Genomic DNA, 17225 nt, shown 5'->3' with positions numbered 1-17225 from the left:
ATTATGGTCTAATACATTACAAAATCAACAAATTCAAAATAGCAACCAAGGGCGTATACAGAAAAATTTCATGGATGGGTTTATAAGAAACAATTGTAGAATAAGAGAGTACAATAAAGTCCAGGGCTGTGAGTCAGTGTCGTGGATTCGGTGAGATTTTGGCGCAGTGGAGTAACCAAAGGGGCTCTCCTTATACCCCCTTGAAAATTTTCTCCCCCTTGCCCCAAAGTAAAAATGCCGCTAATAAAACTTTAATCAAAGAAAACACTTTTCGACTGAAATTCTGTTTCTCATAGTTCAGTACAGTAGCTCGCCTAATTTAACCGGATTAGGTTGAGTTAAACACATCCGTTTTTTTTGTTGTTGATCCAGCTGAAAACATTATGTCACGATTGTTGATGTGTTGTCATGATACAGCATGTTCGTTCTTTAAAAACTGTCATTTGTGCCACTTTTCCTTCAATTATACCCAAACCAGAATCAACAAGTGCAATCTGTAGAAATCAGGAGCATAGTTTTTGGGACAATTTCTCCACTCTCCCGAGGCAATTTCCCCACCCTCCCTCGAAATATTTTGTAAATGCAATTGACTAAAAAAAATTATAAGTTATTAAAAAATTGTAGAAAAGTTTATTAAAAAGATGTAGGCCAATTTTTTGGATCAAATTTATTCGCATTTAGTCATGTTCTACTTTCGCTACTGACAGTAGTCAAAGGCAGTGACATGCAATTTAGTTGTTTAACATTTTGCTTACCAGAGACTGTGAATGTCAAATGTTTGTTTCTACGTACGACGCACACTTCAGATCTTACATGAACTTAATATAAGTAAGCTACTGAGTTGTATTTGTACGAAAGATATTTATTGATAAAATTGACATACTGATTACTGAAGTCTACCATTGAAACAACCATTAGCCTAATCCACTTTATTTATTCTTGCTGCTGTTTTGGTTTTATGTAACTCAAATAAACTTTTCACCCTCTATTAGCAACAACATTACTTTACAAAGTTTTATTGTATATTTATGCTGCAATTACTCTTATAGAATGTGCAATTTTAAGGCATTTTCTTAATTTCTGGGAGTGGCCTCCCAGAACCTCTTCGTGGCTATTCATTTGTTCCTCCGGAAATTTTGTGCTGGTTAACCTGCCCAAGTCGGTCAGAAAATGCCTTGCAAAACCAAGAAAGTTTGGCGTGTCTGCAGTCGACCAGTTATAAACCGAGGAGTCAGAATCATATATTTTTCCACCGACTTTCAGCCCTGCATTAAACTATAACTGAGGTAGTGTGGTATCTATGGTTAGTGTTTTGATTCTATTTGAATAAGGCACTAATGATGCTTTACAGTTGTAGAGCGAAATGCAAATGCCATAAATAGGGCTCTCCTGATTCTCCATGCATTTTTAATAATAAATACTGTTTAGTGTTTACTTTACAACAGAAGCGAAAGTAGTCACGTGATAGGCCACGAAATGTAAACCTATAATTGCGTCAATGCTCATTGAAATAAGATCACCAAGTGATTGTAACCGAGGTTAGCTTTTTGCTTAAAGTTTTGTAATTTTGTTCGATTTGTGCGCAATGCAATATAGCCCAAGTAATGAATTTACAATGCGGATGGAATACATTCTCTACTGCACAGTGCAAAGAAACTTTTTACTGAGATTAGGATTTCACTTCATCTGGTATCGTTAATGCTCCCAAACCGCACAACACATCATTCATCATTAATCCATTTACGGACCTCAAAATGAAAATGACAATCTCACAGCGCGTGATAGTAACACAATCCAATGGCTGCAGTGTCTGGATAAAATAACGTGACTGCCACCACCTCATACGCAAGAAGAAGACCATATTTATAATTGTCTTCGAAAATACTGTGTATGCAAATATTCCCACTTGGTCCATATTGTTCTAATTTCTCAGTTTCGATCATATCCATATCTGCTTCGGGTTAAAGTTTTTTTCTGTTTGGCTTTTTCGCATCATTTTGATTATTATTCAATGCTTTTTTTATAGCCTATCTTTAATTTATGTAGGCTAGCTTTGTCATTTGTTGCTTCCAAGACAGCCACTTTATCTGGTCCTGATCTAAAGAGGTTTTCTGATCCCTGCCCGATCTGCTAACGATCTAGACCAAATTAAGTGACTGTTTGGGTGTTTCATTAAGTTGCAATGTTTTCTGTCTGACTCAATCGAAATCGAAATCTGCAATTTACCCGAGCACAAACCATTCAAGACGTCGGCTGCATCGCCGAGTGCTAAAAGCCACGGTTCGACGTTTGAAAAGCGCTGCTTCGATACCGCTCAAGAACATGTGTTTTTAGCAAGACACTTAAAGGGATGCCGTCAATTGCGAAGTGGCAACCTTCGACTACATTCTTTGATTTCTCTCATGATTATGAACAACACGCTTTACTAGAAAAGGGAATTCCTACGACCCTTCATAGGGCTGTGGCCTGCTGAACTGAACATTATCGCATCCCAGTTGGATTACAGTAGTTGTACCTTTCTCACTGGCTCTGGAAGTGACTTTTCAGACAGCACAGAGAACCAATCACAGTATCAATTAAAGAAACTCTAAAGACAAATATTCCTGCAACACGGAATCATCTTTTAGCCTTAACTATAGGTGGCGGGAGAGAGGCAAGGCATTATTTCAGATTTCTAAGGGCTTTGGTGGCTTCGTAAAAAGCTATCTCTTTTTTATGTGAGCCAAGGCGTTTTCTTGGAATGGATACAGAGAGAATTTGCAGCCTGCTCTCTGACAAATACAAGCACCTCTCACCTTTTGTTATTTGGATCCTTCGAATCCATGTCAAGTCTTCTCAAGGTGTGCTCAGTTGCCAGCTTAATGCCCTTGAGCTCTCTCTGGAGGCAAAAACTCCACAAAAATGACAAAAACCCAAAATAGGTGCTTGGGAGCAGCTTATAAATCTTTTCTTTATATTCCAACTTATTTAAATCGCTGCACTTTGAAATTTTAAGTAATTGCAAATTACTTATGCAAGTAACAAGCAAAGGTTTTTAAGAAAGTAATGAAGTAATTACTTACCGGAATCCAGCCATCGATACGAGTATGGCGGAAAAAGATTCAGCTCATCTTGCTGACACTTCATTAATATATATTTTATCATTTTAGAAATCTATTCATCCATTACATATTTTTTTACATGATGTAGGATGGATGTAATGTAATTTTATGATGTAGCTTGTAAATTGCTGTATGCTACAATGAAGATTAAAAATGTACCCTACAGTAATAAAGTGTCATTGCACAAGCTATGTAGCCTACTCTTGTACTACCTATACTTATGTTTTTAGTCTTTCTCGTGTGAGTGTATTTTTCATTTTTTTTTTTGCAACTTTACGTGAAACAAAAGAATCATAAGCATAGGCTACTTAACTCAACTTCTGTGGTTTTAAATTTTGTATAGATCTATTTCTAAAAATTAGGTACACCACAAACAATCTTTAAATCTTTCATGTGGAACTCACGTTTTTCAGAGTAATATTTCAAGCAATTATAGGCTACTTCCAATTGCAACTTACGGATGCGAAACATGGACAATGAACAAAACAGACAGAAGAAAGATTGACGCATTTGAATTGTGGTGTTGGAGAAGGTTATTGCGTGTTCCTTGGACAGCCAAAGTAACAAATGAGAAAATTCTCGAACAAATTAAACCGGACATATCCCTAGAAGCCAGAATCGTCAGGCAGAAACTTTCATATTTTGGCCACATAATGAGAAGCAAATCAATGGAAAAAGACATCATGCTTGGTTTGGTCAGCGGAGGAAGAGGAAGGGGGCGCCCAAAAACAAGATGGCTTGACACAATCGTAAATGACAGTGGAATGGGAGTGCATGAGTTGAAGGAGGCTGCTTGGGATCGAGAGATGTGAAGAAAGATGACATATAGAGTGACCGAGAGTCGTAAAAGACTGAACGGATGAAGAAGAAGAATTCAAGAAAAATCAAATAAATGTGCTGTAGATATTTTTCGATTTCAAAAAGGGAGCATGTTATTTTTTCTGCACAATTTTACAGTGTAAAAAGTAATTGCAGGCAGAACATTATAGATAATTAAAGTTAAGAGGAAGTAATCCTTCTTAAGGCTTGCAGATTAGAGCTCTTCCACGCGTAGTCCACGCCTAAAAGTGGTAAAGCCAAACATTATAGAAAAATAAAAGCATGCTATCTTATTCACTTTGGTCCATATGTAACAGCTTTGAAACAATTAGAAGTTGAGTTTGTTGTATCCATATGGACCCAGTGGCCGTTAAAGGGTCTATTAAGTGGCTCGTTAGCTCTACAGCAGAAAATTTAAACACTTTCTTGGTTAGTAAACAGGAAACAATTCCATAACCGGACTTTGGGCGAGGTTGTAAAAGTCTAAGAAGGGTGCTTAGCACGGACTATTCTACAGACAGCACAATTTTTGACAATGTGAGATGAAGAGTGAAGGTTGAGGTACTCCGCCGTCCCAAGGTGAAGCGACGTAACTACTATACAGAACAGTTAAAACCGAGAAAAAGCACTTTAAAGTTAATTGTAAACCATAACGACATTTTAATCGCAATTCAACATTTGATGCCTCTAACTAAAAGACCTCGCCTACTTTTTGTTTGTTTCAATGGGAACAAAAACATTGACTGCTGTCCTAATTTTCGCTAATTAAGATAATAATTAGTGTAGTTACGTCGCTTTACCTTTGTTAACCTGATAGTGTTTTTGACTGTGCTGCAAAGGCAAACCGGCGTATCTGACGCAATGTATTGAATTCACACACAAAATATGTAATATGGTTCAAATACAATGCAGTATCTTTAGTCAACATCAATTAAGTCAAGTGAGTTGTCGTTGGTGGGTAACTGTTCCCAAAATCTGGTCGATTTGCCGGCATAAGCGGGCATAGCTTGTTTAGTATGTCACCATGTAGTCTCTGCCATTAACGTTGTCGTCCTCAGAATCTTGGGAAGCCCGTTCTACACCATCATCGCTCTCGCTTGGGATGTAGTCTCTGTCATAAACGTTGTCGTACTCAAAATCTTGGGAAGCCCGTTCTACGCCATCATCGCTCTCGCTTGGGATGTAGTCTCTGTCATTAACGTTGTCGTCCTCAGAATCTTGTGAAGCCCGTTCTACGCCATCATCGCTCTCGCTTGGTATGTAGTCTCTGTCATTAACGTTATCGTCCTCAGAATCATTCATAAGCGTTTTCACAACTTCATGCAAGTCGATTTTTTTGCTATTATTCGCGTTGAACTTGTAGTTGCGTTAAAGCTAACTGCTGATTCTGTTCACTAAAAGGATGCTAAAAGACGCTGAAGAGTGTTTGAGTACAGAAGCTGCAGAGTCAACCGTTACCTCCGAGATAACCGTTACCGTCGAGATGTTATCTCGGAGGTGACGAGTCAACACGCAACAAAATATTAACCTCATTTTGTAGATAAAATGTTTTTACTTCAGAAGCTAATAAGAATTTTATCTACAAAATGAGGTTAATATTTTGTTGCTTGTTGACTTTGCAGTTTCTGCAACCTACTAATGTTTGCACTTCAGAAGCTAATAAGAATTGTATCTACAAAATGAGGTTATTCTTTTGCTACGTAATTGTCTTTGCAACATGAGCGAAACAGCTGGCGTTGTTTGGCAGAGACTGCCATCCCATTGAGAATTTGGGATTAACTCTAGATTCTATTGTAAATCGACATACCGTAACTGGGATTATTTGCTCTGGGTTCTACGGTAAAACGACGTAACTGGCAGTTACGTCGTTTTGGCTTTGGAGTTTGGATATACGATCATTATATGTAGTTACGTCGTTTTGACCAACAAATATCTCGCAAAGTACTGTAGTTACGGTGTTGAGTCTTTGCTGGAAGAAACATATGATCTTTGCGAAGCGTTTAACAATTAAAAGTGGGAAAATCAAAAATCTGTAGTTACGTCGCTTTACCTTGGGACGGAATTATTACTGGGGAAGACATTGCAATATGACCCCATCTAACATTAAAAGTTTTTATTTCATTTCTCTTCAAGTAGCAAATTAAAATAAAAGAAATGGAGTAGAAATACCCATACCCACTTATCTGGTACTTTTGACTCTCATTTCTTCAAACTTAAAAAACGAGTTTTACATCAGCACTTCTCAGGTAAGCTGTAGAAGAAGCTCAAGCTGTGAAATCCTTGTGCGCTCACCATGTTTTACGAGGTTAGTAGTCAACTAGTCATTCTCTCTTTTTGACACACATTGATTGATCGACTGATGATATATTTATCTACGAGCTTAATCATAACAGTTTTGCATACTTGTAGAGGCTTTGGACCACTCACAAAGGCTCAGTCACCGATATTGACAGAGTGAATTCCGGTTGTTGGTTGTGAATTACTCCATGTTGATATAACCCCTCTGGTATTCGTTTCAAAGACGCGCGAAAAGCACGATACGTGGACGTATTTGAGCACGCACTGATTGATGGCTTATAACTCAGCCGCTAAATATTGCACATTTGAGAAAATTGGCATGCACATAGTCAAATGCTTTTATGTTATATTGTGATTATTTGTTTTCGAAATAAATATGCTTAGTTTGTGTATTCTGAAAACATATGTTGTGAAAAAGCTCTAAAACGCGAATTTTGCTGGCACTTAGTCATTTTATGCCCGATTTTCTTCGTTCGAATTTTAATTTTGATGATTTGTGAACATTCAAAAAAATTCTTTGAAACAAATTATTTTTTCCCACAATAAATGCAGTATTTTTCATATTCATACTACATCAAGCGGTTTTGGGGTCGTCGTCGTCTGAGCTTCTGGGGCCGAGGGTCTATCCTTTTACCACCCCAGATTCACGATGTTCCCGGACTATACTGGAAGGCTGCTAGAGAGCAGCCAGTCTTTTGATATGGGCAAACTGCTCCACAACTTTGGTCTTGCTTGTTGTGTAGCCTTCTATGTTGATCTGCAGAATGGTGGGGCGTCTGAACTTATGAATTGCCCCTTGCAGCTGTGCCATCCGGGTGGAGGCTCTTTGTTGACAAAAGCAAATCAGTTCGGTTAGGTTAGGGTTAGATTAGGGTTAGGTTAAGTTGGTTTTAGTTGAGTTTAAGTTAAGTTACTTAGTTAAGTATACTTAGTATTACTTACTTACTATACAATATATACATAGTATTACTTATAGTATAGTATTACTTACTATACATATAGCTCTTGGTTTACGCCAATTGAGCACTTTACTGGAGGCACCTTGCTATGCATTGCGCAAAGCTCACTGCTTGCAGTTTGAGCACTTTGGCAAGGTTGGCAGTAGTACCATTTTTGGTTACTGATAAGGTACCACAAATGGGAAAATGTCACATGGAGGTATATATGTCTCCATGGCCATTATTCCAGTGTAACTACTGCACTGATGAGACCGGGAGGTCGAAACGGTGTGCACTGTCTGCAGTTATAAATATACTTAAGTATACTTACTTACTTAGTATACTTAGTTAAGTTACTTAGTTAAGTACTTAAGGTAAGTTACTTAAGTTTAGTTAAGTTAGTTAACCCTAACCCTAATTAACCCTAAAACGAATCGTTCTGTCGACCAAATGTCCTGTCGACCATATGTCTGTCGACCAAACGTCCTGTCGACCAAATGTCCTGTCGACCAAATGTCTTGTCGACCAAATGTCCTGTCGACCATATGTCTGTCGACCATATGTCTGTCGACCAAACGTCCTGTCGACCATATGTCTGTCGACCAAATGTCCTGTCGGCCAAATGTCTTGTCGACCAAATGATTGTCGACCAAATGTCTGTCGACCAATTGACCGGGTACCTCTTCTTTTGTGGTCATGCATAGGAAAAGAGCTATTTTGCTGTGAAACACGTCGTCTTTTTCTCTCACTGTTGATGAGCTTCTTGTCGCTAACACCTAGAACAGGGATGACGAACCTTTTTCCTGTCGCGGGCCACTTTGTCAATTACACATGAGTTATCGGGCCACACAACTTTTTAATCGTAACTTACTATGATATCTTTTAGAAGCGACTCCAGATATCATTCATAAAAAGTAACAAACGACAGGTGAAAGTAATAAAACCCACACAGTTAAAATTATCTTACGCAGATCGAAACATAGGCCAACATCAGTAAAAAATAAAAACAAATCAACTTGAGCAAAAAGAATAGAGCAACAGTACTTGCACTGATAATGAAGACAGTTTAATTTTCGAAGCGTTTGCTTTCATATGAGTATGATTTCTTCTTTTTTTGGATCTATCCTTTTTACTGAAGTTGACTAAATGTTTCGAACATTATGCTCCGAAACAACAAATCAGTTCTTCTTCATCGTGTGTCACACGGCCATAGCCCAAATCAGTTAATGAAATTTCTTTTTCAAACAACAAACAAAAGCCTGTGCGAATCATACAGCTGAAGCTATCTAATGCAGCATTGAAGCATATAATATTAAAAAATAACATTGAAGCATTGAATTTTTTTGCTTAGTGGGATTTTTGGAAAGTTTTTTGCTTGACTAAGCGTTCAATATTAGGTCGAACAGACGATGTGGCAACTCTGAACTGCATACAAAGATTTTCATCTGACAGCCTTGACCTGTAATGACTTTTTGTAAATTGCATGTTAGAAAATAACTGTTCGCATAGATACGTGCTGACGAAAACAGATAACCATTTGAGATTGTCAAATTGTTTTACGGGCCGCACAAAATTCTTTGACGGACCGCATGCGGCTCGCGGGCCGCAGGTTCGTCACCTCTGATCTAGAAGGACGAGTGGACACAGAAAACCTCTACGCTCCACTTCTTTGTTTCCGAAGCTGGACCCATACCACCAAGAAAGGAGCTCAGATGACCTGCCTAGGTACGACTGAATTGCCTTCTCACATGCACTGGGTGCTTCGGATCCTTAATGCACAAATGGAGCCTATCAGCATCTGGGTCATGCAACCGTGGTGCAGAAGAACACACCGCAGACCAAATACTGTCCAATTGTTATTTTTACCCAACCAAAGTGACTACCATCCAGTGGCTGCTCAAAAAATGCCCAGACATTTTACCCGGATGAAACATTGTCTACAGATAGAACTTCTCATTTGAAAGAAAAAGAACATCAAATGGAGTGGTATGTGGTTGCATCTTTTATCTTGTTCCTAATCTTTAAAATCCTAAATAAGGATTTCCATTGACTGATGCTGATTCGCTGCTTTCTGCCGTCTGTTGTAACACATCTGTGACTGCAGTATACTATGTGTAGTCGCAATGGGCATAAAATGATATATGTTTCTCGGCAGCCGATTTGTAGCAAGAATTGACAGCGACAGACACGTGTTTCGCCCATGAGGCTGGGCTCATCAGTATCGCACCGTATTCTAGCCACAAATTTATTCGACCACCGCTTTACCAGTCAGCCTTGTGCTGATAGCCGGGAAGAACGCTCCTTTCTTCACAAATAATATGGTTATGTTTATCATGAGGCTCATCTAGCATCCACTGAATCAAGATGCTAAAATGGCTTCTATGCTACGTTTTTGATTTGCAAAACGCATTATGCTGTGAAAAACATACACTGCACTACTAGGCCTATATGCAGTGGCGTAGCCAGAAAAAATTTTTGGGGGGGGCCAAATATTTGATGAATTGAAGAGAACGACAAAATGTTTGATTTAAGACATCGCCACCTGATGTGCAGTGGCGCATCCTGATGGGTTAAGCAAGGGAAGCAATAAAGCTGGTGGGAGTTAGAGCGTGCCGAAGGCACGCGTATTCTAGGGGGGTCCGGGGGCATGCTTCCCCGGAAATTTTTTGCAAAATTACACTTAAATAATGGATTATAACGCTTTCTGGAAACACTTTCAGGGTAATATTTGTATGAAACTTATTAGCAGATAAACAGCTATTAACTTATTAAAGGTAGCTCTTATCTACACACAAACGGGCAAAAACTGCGGCTAAAATTAGAGAACACAAAAAACTCAGCTACACAAAAACCCTACAGAGTAAGCGATTCTGAAATTGCTTCCACAGATTAGTTAAAAGAAGCGTAAATCGCGTAAACTTTGTGCGATTTACGATTTGCAAAATTTATTGGTGTCTTTCTGTGTGTTTAAAACAAGCCCTGGGGTGTGTCAATAGCCAGATGTCTTGGAAAACAATATAAATTTATACAAATTATATTATATTTTCAACAAAGGGTTCAACTTCGGAATCCAAACTTGGAAAATTTGGGGGGGGCCATGGCCCCGTTCGCCCCCCCCTGGCTACGCCTATGCCTATATGTAGCCTACATATCTTTAATGAAAACAAAGCACATTAAAGATATTGAATGCAGTAAATACAGCTTTTTATCTTGATAATAATCTTCATGAATTGTCTTTTTATAGCAGATATTCTGTAGACAATTGTGGTAGCATATTAAAGTTCTACATAGAATGGTTAATTTTCAAAATTATTTTGCTGTTATAACTGCTGTGATTGAAACATCGTTGTTTGGAGGATTAATTTATGGATGGGCCTCTCTGAGTTACATGTTCATTGAAGAAGGCTTTTACAATTCATCCTGCAATGCGTCTGTCCAATATGTTACAAACAGAACCTTCGAATATACCTTCTGTGACAATCAGCAATACCATTTGGATACAATCTTTACCATATCTGCAACAATCTCACTGATCTTGACTTACGTAACTGGTTGGATCTTAGATAAGTGTGGTTCGTGGGTAATGGGAACGTTGATAAATTTGTTATATGTGGGTTGCTGTCTTGCTGTTGCGTTTTCAAACTACGAAAATTCCTGGGTGCTTTATCCAACCATGATAATGTTATCAGTGCTTGGTTTCAGTGTTCTTGTTCTTAACACTCAAACTGCCAATTTCTTTCCAAGTTCCAGAAGCTTTATTGTCAACTTGTTGAATGGTGGATTAGTTGCTAGTTTAATTGTTACAACATTTATGAAGATAGCATTTCAAAATGGGATATCATTTCGTTCCATATTCATTGGACTAGCAATTCTCCGACTGGTGATGTTACCCAAAGTATTTTTCTTGTTACCAAAGATGCATGTTCCGTTTGACGTCCCAGAAGATTTTCAATACGGAATTTCTGAAGTCTGTGGAAGAAAGAATAGTGACTATCCGGAAATTGTAAGTATTGAAAAAGAAGAAACAAGCAGCCGTAGCTTTCAGTCTTGTGTTTTTACGGTGCTATTCTGGCTCAATGTGTTCAGCTTTGCAATTCAAGTCTTTCGGGTTGATTGCTATTGTGGAACTCTGGAAGCTTGGTTGAAAACATCCTTCGAATCATACTACGGCCCTAATCAAATCAACAACTTTATCAATGCGTTTGGATATATCCATTTGACTGCTTTTATATTCGCTCCATTGAATGGGATTTTGACGGATGTCCTTCTTGCTCGATACCGTATGCGCACCGACCTATCAGTCGAGCAAAGCAATTTGAGAGCTCTCACCATCGTCACACTTGTAGTTAGCTTTATCTCGTTCACTTATTCTATTTGTGTTTTGTTTATCAATTTGTATTTGCAGTATTTCTCTGTTCTTCTTCTTGTGTTAGCGACATCAAACTTAATCAGCAATTCGTCCATGTACATTTTGTTGTTTTTTCCAATGAAGCATTTTGGAAAACTGAATGGTTTGACAGTGGCAGTGTCAAGCAGCTTTGGAGTTCTTCAAATTTTATATTTCTATATTGTCGTTCATTTTTATGATGGAAATTTCTTTGTAATGAATCTTATATTGACAGTGATGGTAATGTGCACATTCGTTCATTCCATTTATTTAGGGGTTAAAGCAGCAGCGTAGCGTTCAAGAGGCACCGGGGCGCAAGCTTCTAAAAGGTACCATTAAAAAATACTCTTTGAACTTTGTTTGGTAATTACGGAAGAAAAAGAGCAAAGCAGGGGTGGGAGTCAAACCCACGTCATTGTGAATGACTACCACCGCCCTAACCTTCCGTGCAAAGTCAGGCAGTGGCAACCGATGAATTGATTTAGCTAGTACAGTAGAATTTGCCTATAACGGCTTCGTTTATAACGTCAATTCGCCTATTACGTCACATTTCGCTCGGTCCCGGCAGAATTCCTATCTTTTACGTAGATTGTAGTTCGGCTACAACAGCATCGCCGATAACGTCAACTCGCATGTAACAGCACTAGGCAGGCGCGGATTTATGGGGGGGGCCCAGGGGGCCCGGGCCCCCCCCGAAATGTTGCGAGGAATTATTGTTGAAATTCTATGTATCCGCATCAAATCGTTTGATATGCGTCTACACAACTGATATTAGTCCCACGGCAGACTTCACTTATCTGGGAGGGTGGGGGGGTAATTTTTTGTTATTATTATGGTTAAAATCATCCATCGATCAGACTCCTTTATTCCGTTATACAACTGTAAATGCATTTTAATAGCAACATTTGTTGGAGCTGACTCAGCTGAAACCAATGCTGAACCAAATGACGTCAGTTGAAACAATCTGAAACCTTGAATGGCTGTTTTATAGTTTTTAGCCTTCATTATAATTTCAATCAATTGCCGTCTATGCTTGCAAACATACAAACATCCAATTGGTCATGGACACTGCATACAGGGTTTTAAACCAGATTTCAAGTTTACTTTGCATGCTTAGCAATTTTTATTCAAGCAAAATGTATTTTTCAAACATTCACAATTGATGAAATGGCTGTTTCTTTTAATGTATATTTTATTTTATGGCATATCGTATATGTCGTAGTATAGTGGCGTAGCCAAGGGGAGGGGGGGGGGTTACAACCCCCTCCCCCTTTGGCACGCGTGTGACATCACGATATTGAGAATAATGCTTTCAGTCTCTGTTTCTCTAAAATAAAGTTTTCCTAATTTTAAACGAAACTGCATTAAAAGAGCGAGTTTTGCCAATACCAAACATTTAAATATCTCAGCCAGGAATTAGCAACAAGAAAACATAGAGACTTAGGTTTATTACCGAAAAATCCGAAGAAAACATGATCTTATCACCATTTTACAGGAATATTTATACCCACATTTTTGTTGAAAATGCTCCCAGAATGCACCAAATTCAAAGCAATTTTTCAAAATTTTCTGGGGGCTGCCCCCCAGACCCCCGCCGCTGGGTGTCGCATTTGGCGAAGACGCCGACGGGCTTCGCCCGCCGGCCGTAAAAACCCCCCCTTTCAAAATTCCTGGCTACGCTACTGTCGTAGTATCATTGTTAATATCTGTTTTATCTTTTTCTTTCTGTTTAATTGATTTTCAAATTTTCTGGCCCCCCCCGAAAAAAACTCCTAGATCCGCGCCTGGCACTAGGGTTGTAAAAAACACATTTTGTGTAAAATACACATGTGTAAAATACAAGAAAAATACATCGACGGAAAAATACACTTATTTTTCGTATTAAATTAAAACTTATTAAAAGCTCGCGTCATGCTCCGGCAACAGCGTAATGGCAGGGAGCATCCGCTCGCTACGCGAAGTTCTTGGTCCTTGTAGGTCAGTGGTTCCCAAACTCATTGTCGCGACCCAAACGAGGATCGCGAGGATGCTTCTGAGGGTCCCGGAATGGTAGGCCTACATAACAACGTATACAAATGAGGACTTTTACACAATCCAACCATTCCAACTGCGGATTTTAGAGCCTTGTATATTCTTTTTTATCAACGTTTAGTGATTGTACTTAATACCTTACTTGCAATGGCCTTATAGTCTTCTACAGATATTATATATTGTGATGTCACAGGCGATCTAGGTCACAATTAGGTCATTGTTCTATTGCGGACATGTGTAACCGCCCACCACGTTGTTCTGAGTGGCCCGCGTGGTAGGCTACTCAGCATAATGTTAGTTCACTTACATCAAAGCAAGTTTAAGGTTTAGGGGGTTTATGTAGAGCTGAAGCTTTGTGATGTAAGAATGCTGCCTTGCAATTTCGCAATGCGAGGTTAGCACTTAGAAGCTGTATGGAGTTGTACAGTACCTACAAAACTGTACAGTACGTAGCTGGAGCTTTGTTGGTGCTAATTGCTAAATAGGTGCTGTTGGATTTGATTTCAGCGTCTCGTAGGCTACTCGCAAGTAGACATAATTTTCACTGTAAGTAAAAGCATCATCACGGTAAGTAGACAAAATTTTCGGTTTATTTAGTTTATTTAGTTATAAAATACGAAAAATACAAAAAAAATACGAAAAATACATGTATTTTACATTTGTATTTTACGCACAACCAAAAATACAGTATTTTTACAACCCTAAACAGCACCCTTTATTGGTCCCCAGACGTCTTTTGTTCGTTTATAACGTCACTTTAAGCCATCACCTTCACCACGAACGGTCAGTCTTTTAATCCAGTTAGCGCTGCTGCTTGCAAAATGTCTTCCCTTTATTTTGCTAGGTCGTTCGCAGCTGGGACTTTAATTAACTGAATTAACTTTTTTCCCGCGTGAAAAACTATCATGTGTAAAAAGCAGCTCTACAGTTGACCTTTAAACAACTCAAAGCAACAGTTGTACGTGAAGTACTGTATAAACTAATTACGTAACTTAATTATTTTTTTTCCCGCGTGAAAAACTATCACGTGTAAAAAGCAGCTATGCATGCCTACCAAATCCTACATTATTTAGCAAAAGCTGAACGCTATGTGGTAGAGAAATCCGTGTCAAAACCGAAACAGCTGAAGATCAATGCCTTTTTTGCTAATAAACAATGAACTTCTCTACTACTGCATGTAACGAGCTGTATTGCGCAAATTTCTAGTACCTTTCGCTGTAGTTTTTTTTTTTTTTTTAAACAATTTCTTTGTTTACTGTATTTTCTGCGTGACTGTTGTCAGTTTGATGGTACACAGTAAACCTTACTGGATTATACACCTCTTTCTTTAATCAAAAGACAGTTTTGGAATAGTTTGCGGTAGTTCGTCTATGACGTCAATTCGGCTATAACTTCAGTTTTTGCAATTCCCTAGAGGTGCCGTTATAGGCGAATTCTACTGTATTGGCCTTTTTCCTTTGTTGCTCAAAGGGGATTTTTTAATGGTACCTTTTAGAAAGTTGCGACCGGGGCATGTCTTCCATCAATCATTTTGAAGGTACCATAAACATCTTTGTGAAAAATATTTTGATGAACTTGGTTTGAATATTTTATGGACTATGAAGTTTCAGGGGTTGTAGGCTTGTAGCGGGGGTCATGGGTCACTTAAATTGCGCAATTCATTCACTTAAAAATTTTCGGTTTTGAAAACTCAAATGCACGTTAAACGAATAGCAGTGGCATTCCAAGAATACGTCACTAATGAAGGTGGTGTTTTTGAAAATATTTTTAATAACCAAATATTTACAAACGTATAAGTAACTGTATAATCATCTTTTTAATAACTTACACCAAATTGTTATTCTTTTTTCGTCTTTCAGTTGGCATCGGAAGCCACTAAGTTCAAACTCAGTGGGATTGAAGTTTTCTGGTTTCTCGTGTAGACTTTGCTCATTTCAAAGATACAGTAGTCCTCGCTTATTAAACCCACCTCGGGATGGGACGATTATGGGCTTATTAAGCGGGAGGGCCTATTAAACGGGGGTCAATTCTCTGCCACTTCTATGCATTCAGTAATGCCGGACTGGATCAAGTTGGGCTTAATAAGCGGGTGGGTCTATTAACCATTGGCTTAATAAGCAGGGCATAGCCGTACGAGCCAGGGGGGCAGCCGTCCCCCCTGTTGTTTCAAAACGTCGCGAATTCGGGCAAAATCTTGCAATTATTAGGGAAAAAATTGCTATATGAAAAGCTACAAAATTGCATGAATTAAGAAAAACTATAAATTAATATCTTTTACCTATCAAACTAAGTGCAGCCTCTTATTTGCACAAGAAATGTGCCGCAAAATCTTCATTTGGCCACACAATATTGATGTATTGTATTGCATGGTGATCAAACTGTAGTACGAAATGCATTTAACCAACAGCATCATGCCAATTTGGGCAGCCACCAAAATATGTCTCTAATACTTTTGTGAAACTGTCCAAATCAAAACGCAAAATTTGCTATATATATAGCTAATTTTATTAATTTTCACAAATGCATCGTGTTGATTTGGGCAGCTCAAAACATGAAATTATTTGATAAAACTGATTAGTCTGTTTATGCAACTGCCCAAATTAGCGTGAGGCAGTTTCCCCAAAATGAACAAATTCATTAATTTAAGGCAGTGGCTTTTTCGTGAACAACCACAGTAATGTAGGACAGGTTATATATGATATCGGTCATATAGCCTAGTGTTTCAGATTGAAAGACTGGAGCCGGTTAAATAGTGTTTCAGATTAAAAGACCGGAGCCGGTTAAATAGTGTTTCAGATTAAAAGGCCGGCGTCGGTCAAATAGCCACTGCCTTAACTTTTCCCATTTACATAACTGTATCGTTTAGATTTGGGCAACAAAAAAATATGAAATTATCTGATCATAGTCTATTTATAAAACTGCCCAATTGGCATGATACAGTTGCCTTGCATCAAAATTTACAAAGTCTTTAATTTTTTTCATAATATCCATAAATGCATCATCTTGATTTGGGCGACTACAAAATATGAATTTATATAAATCTGGTGAACACTTTTATAAAACAAATCGGGTGGAGAGGTTACAGTTCTTTTTCAACCATAAACAGACATAGGGGAAAGCCGTGTATTATGAACCCCTTAACAATAAATGTTCCTAATTTTAGAATTTCAATGAAAATATGGACAATATTTACGGAACAGCAAGCTAACATGCATACCTGTTCCCCATCAATATATTAGTATGTAATATTTTGCAATAAAAAAGTTATTTCAATTTTATTAATTTACCAAAAGAGTTCATATTACACAACCTTCTGTGTAATATGAACCCCTGTGATGTGTAATATGAACCGCTTTGAATCATTGCTGAATAGAGGTGGATTGACTACACAAAAACTGCACTAAAGCAAGCCACATTACATGTGCAGCATAACAAAATTTATTACCATAAGGTTTTCAAATAATTTACACCAATTTTAGTAAACATGCACTACTTTTTAAATGTAAGCATTAAATTCACAAAAAGATAAGCAACATTAATCGAATGACGTGCACTGCATTGAGAATGCTGGTAAAATTGAAGTCTGAACCCCAGTTTACAGAACCCAGAACCACCCCAGTTTACAGAACCCCAGTTTACAAAAGTTCATTA

General features: G+C 38.2%; 1 protein-coding gene across 1 annotated transcript; it reads left to right on the top strand.

Annotated features, from left to right (window-relative positions):
- The first annotated feature begins 10448 nt into the window (after positions 1-10448).
- On the top strand, positions 10449-11881 carry LOC145771110 (equilibrative nucleobase transporter 1-like). The gene has a single exon (XM_082582849.1). The coding sequence runs from the start codon at positions 10449-10451 to the stop codon at positions 11835-11837; it is 1389 nt and encodes a 462-aa protein (XP_082438975.1). The 3' UTR covers positions 11838-11881.
- Positions 11882-17225: the final 5344 nt, after the last annotated feature.

Source organism: Aplidium turbinatum, chromosome 5 (assembly GCF_918807975.1).
Source record: "Aplidium turbinatum chromosome 5, kaAplTurb1.1, whole genome shotgun sequence".
NCBI classification, from domain to species: Eukaryota; Metazoa; Chordata; class Ascidiacea; order Aplousobranchia; family Polyclinidae; genus Aplidium; species Aplidium turbinatum.
The sequence above is the reverse complement of the archived record's forward strand: the minus strand, read 5'-3'. Positions and strand labels throughout refer to the sequence as shown.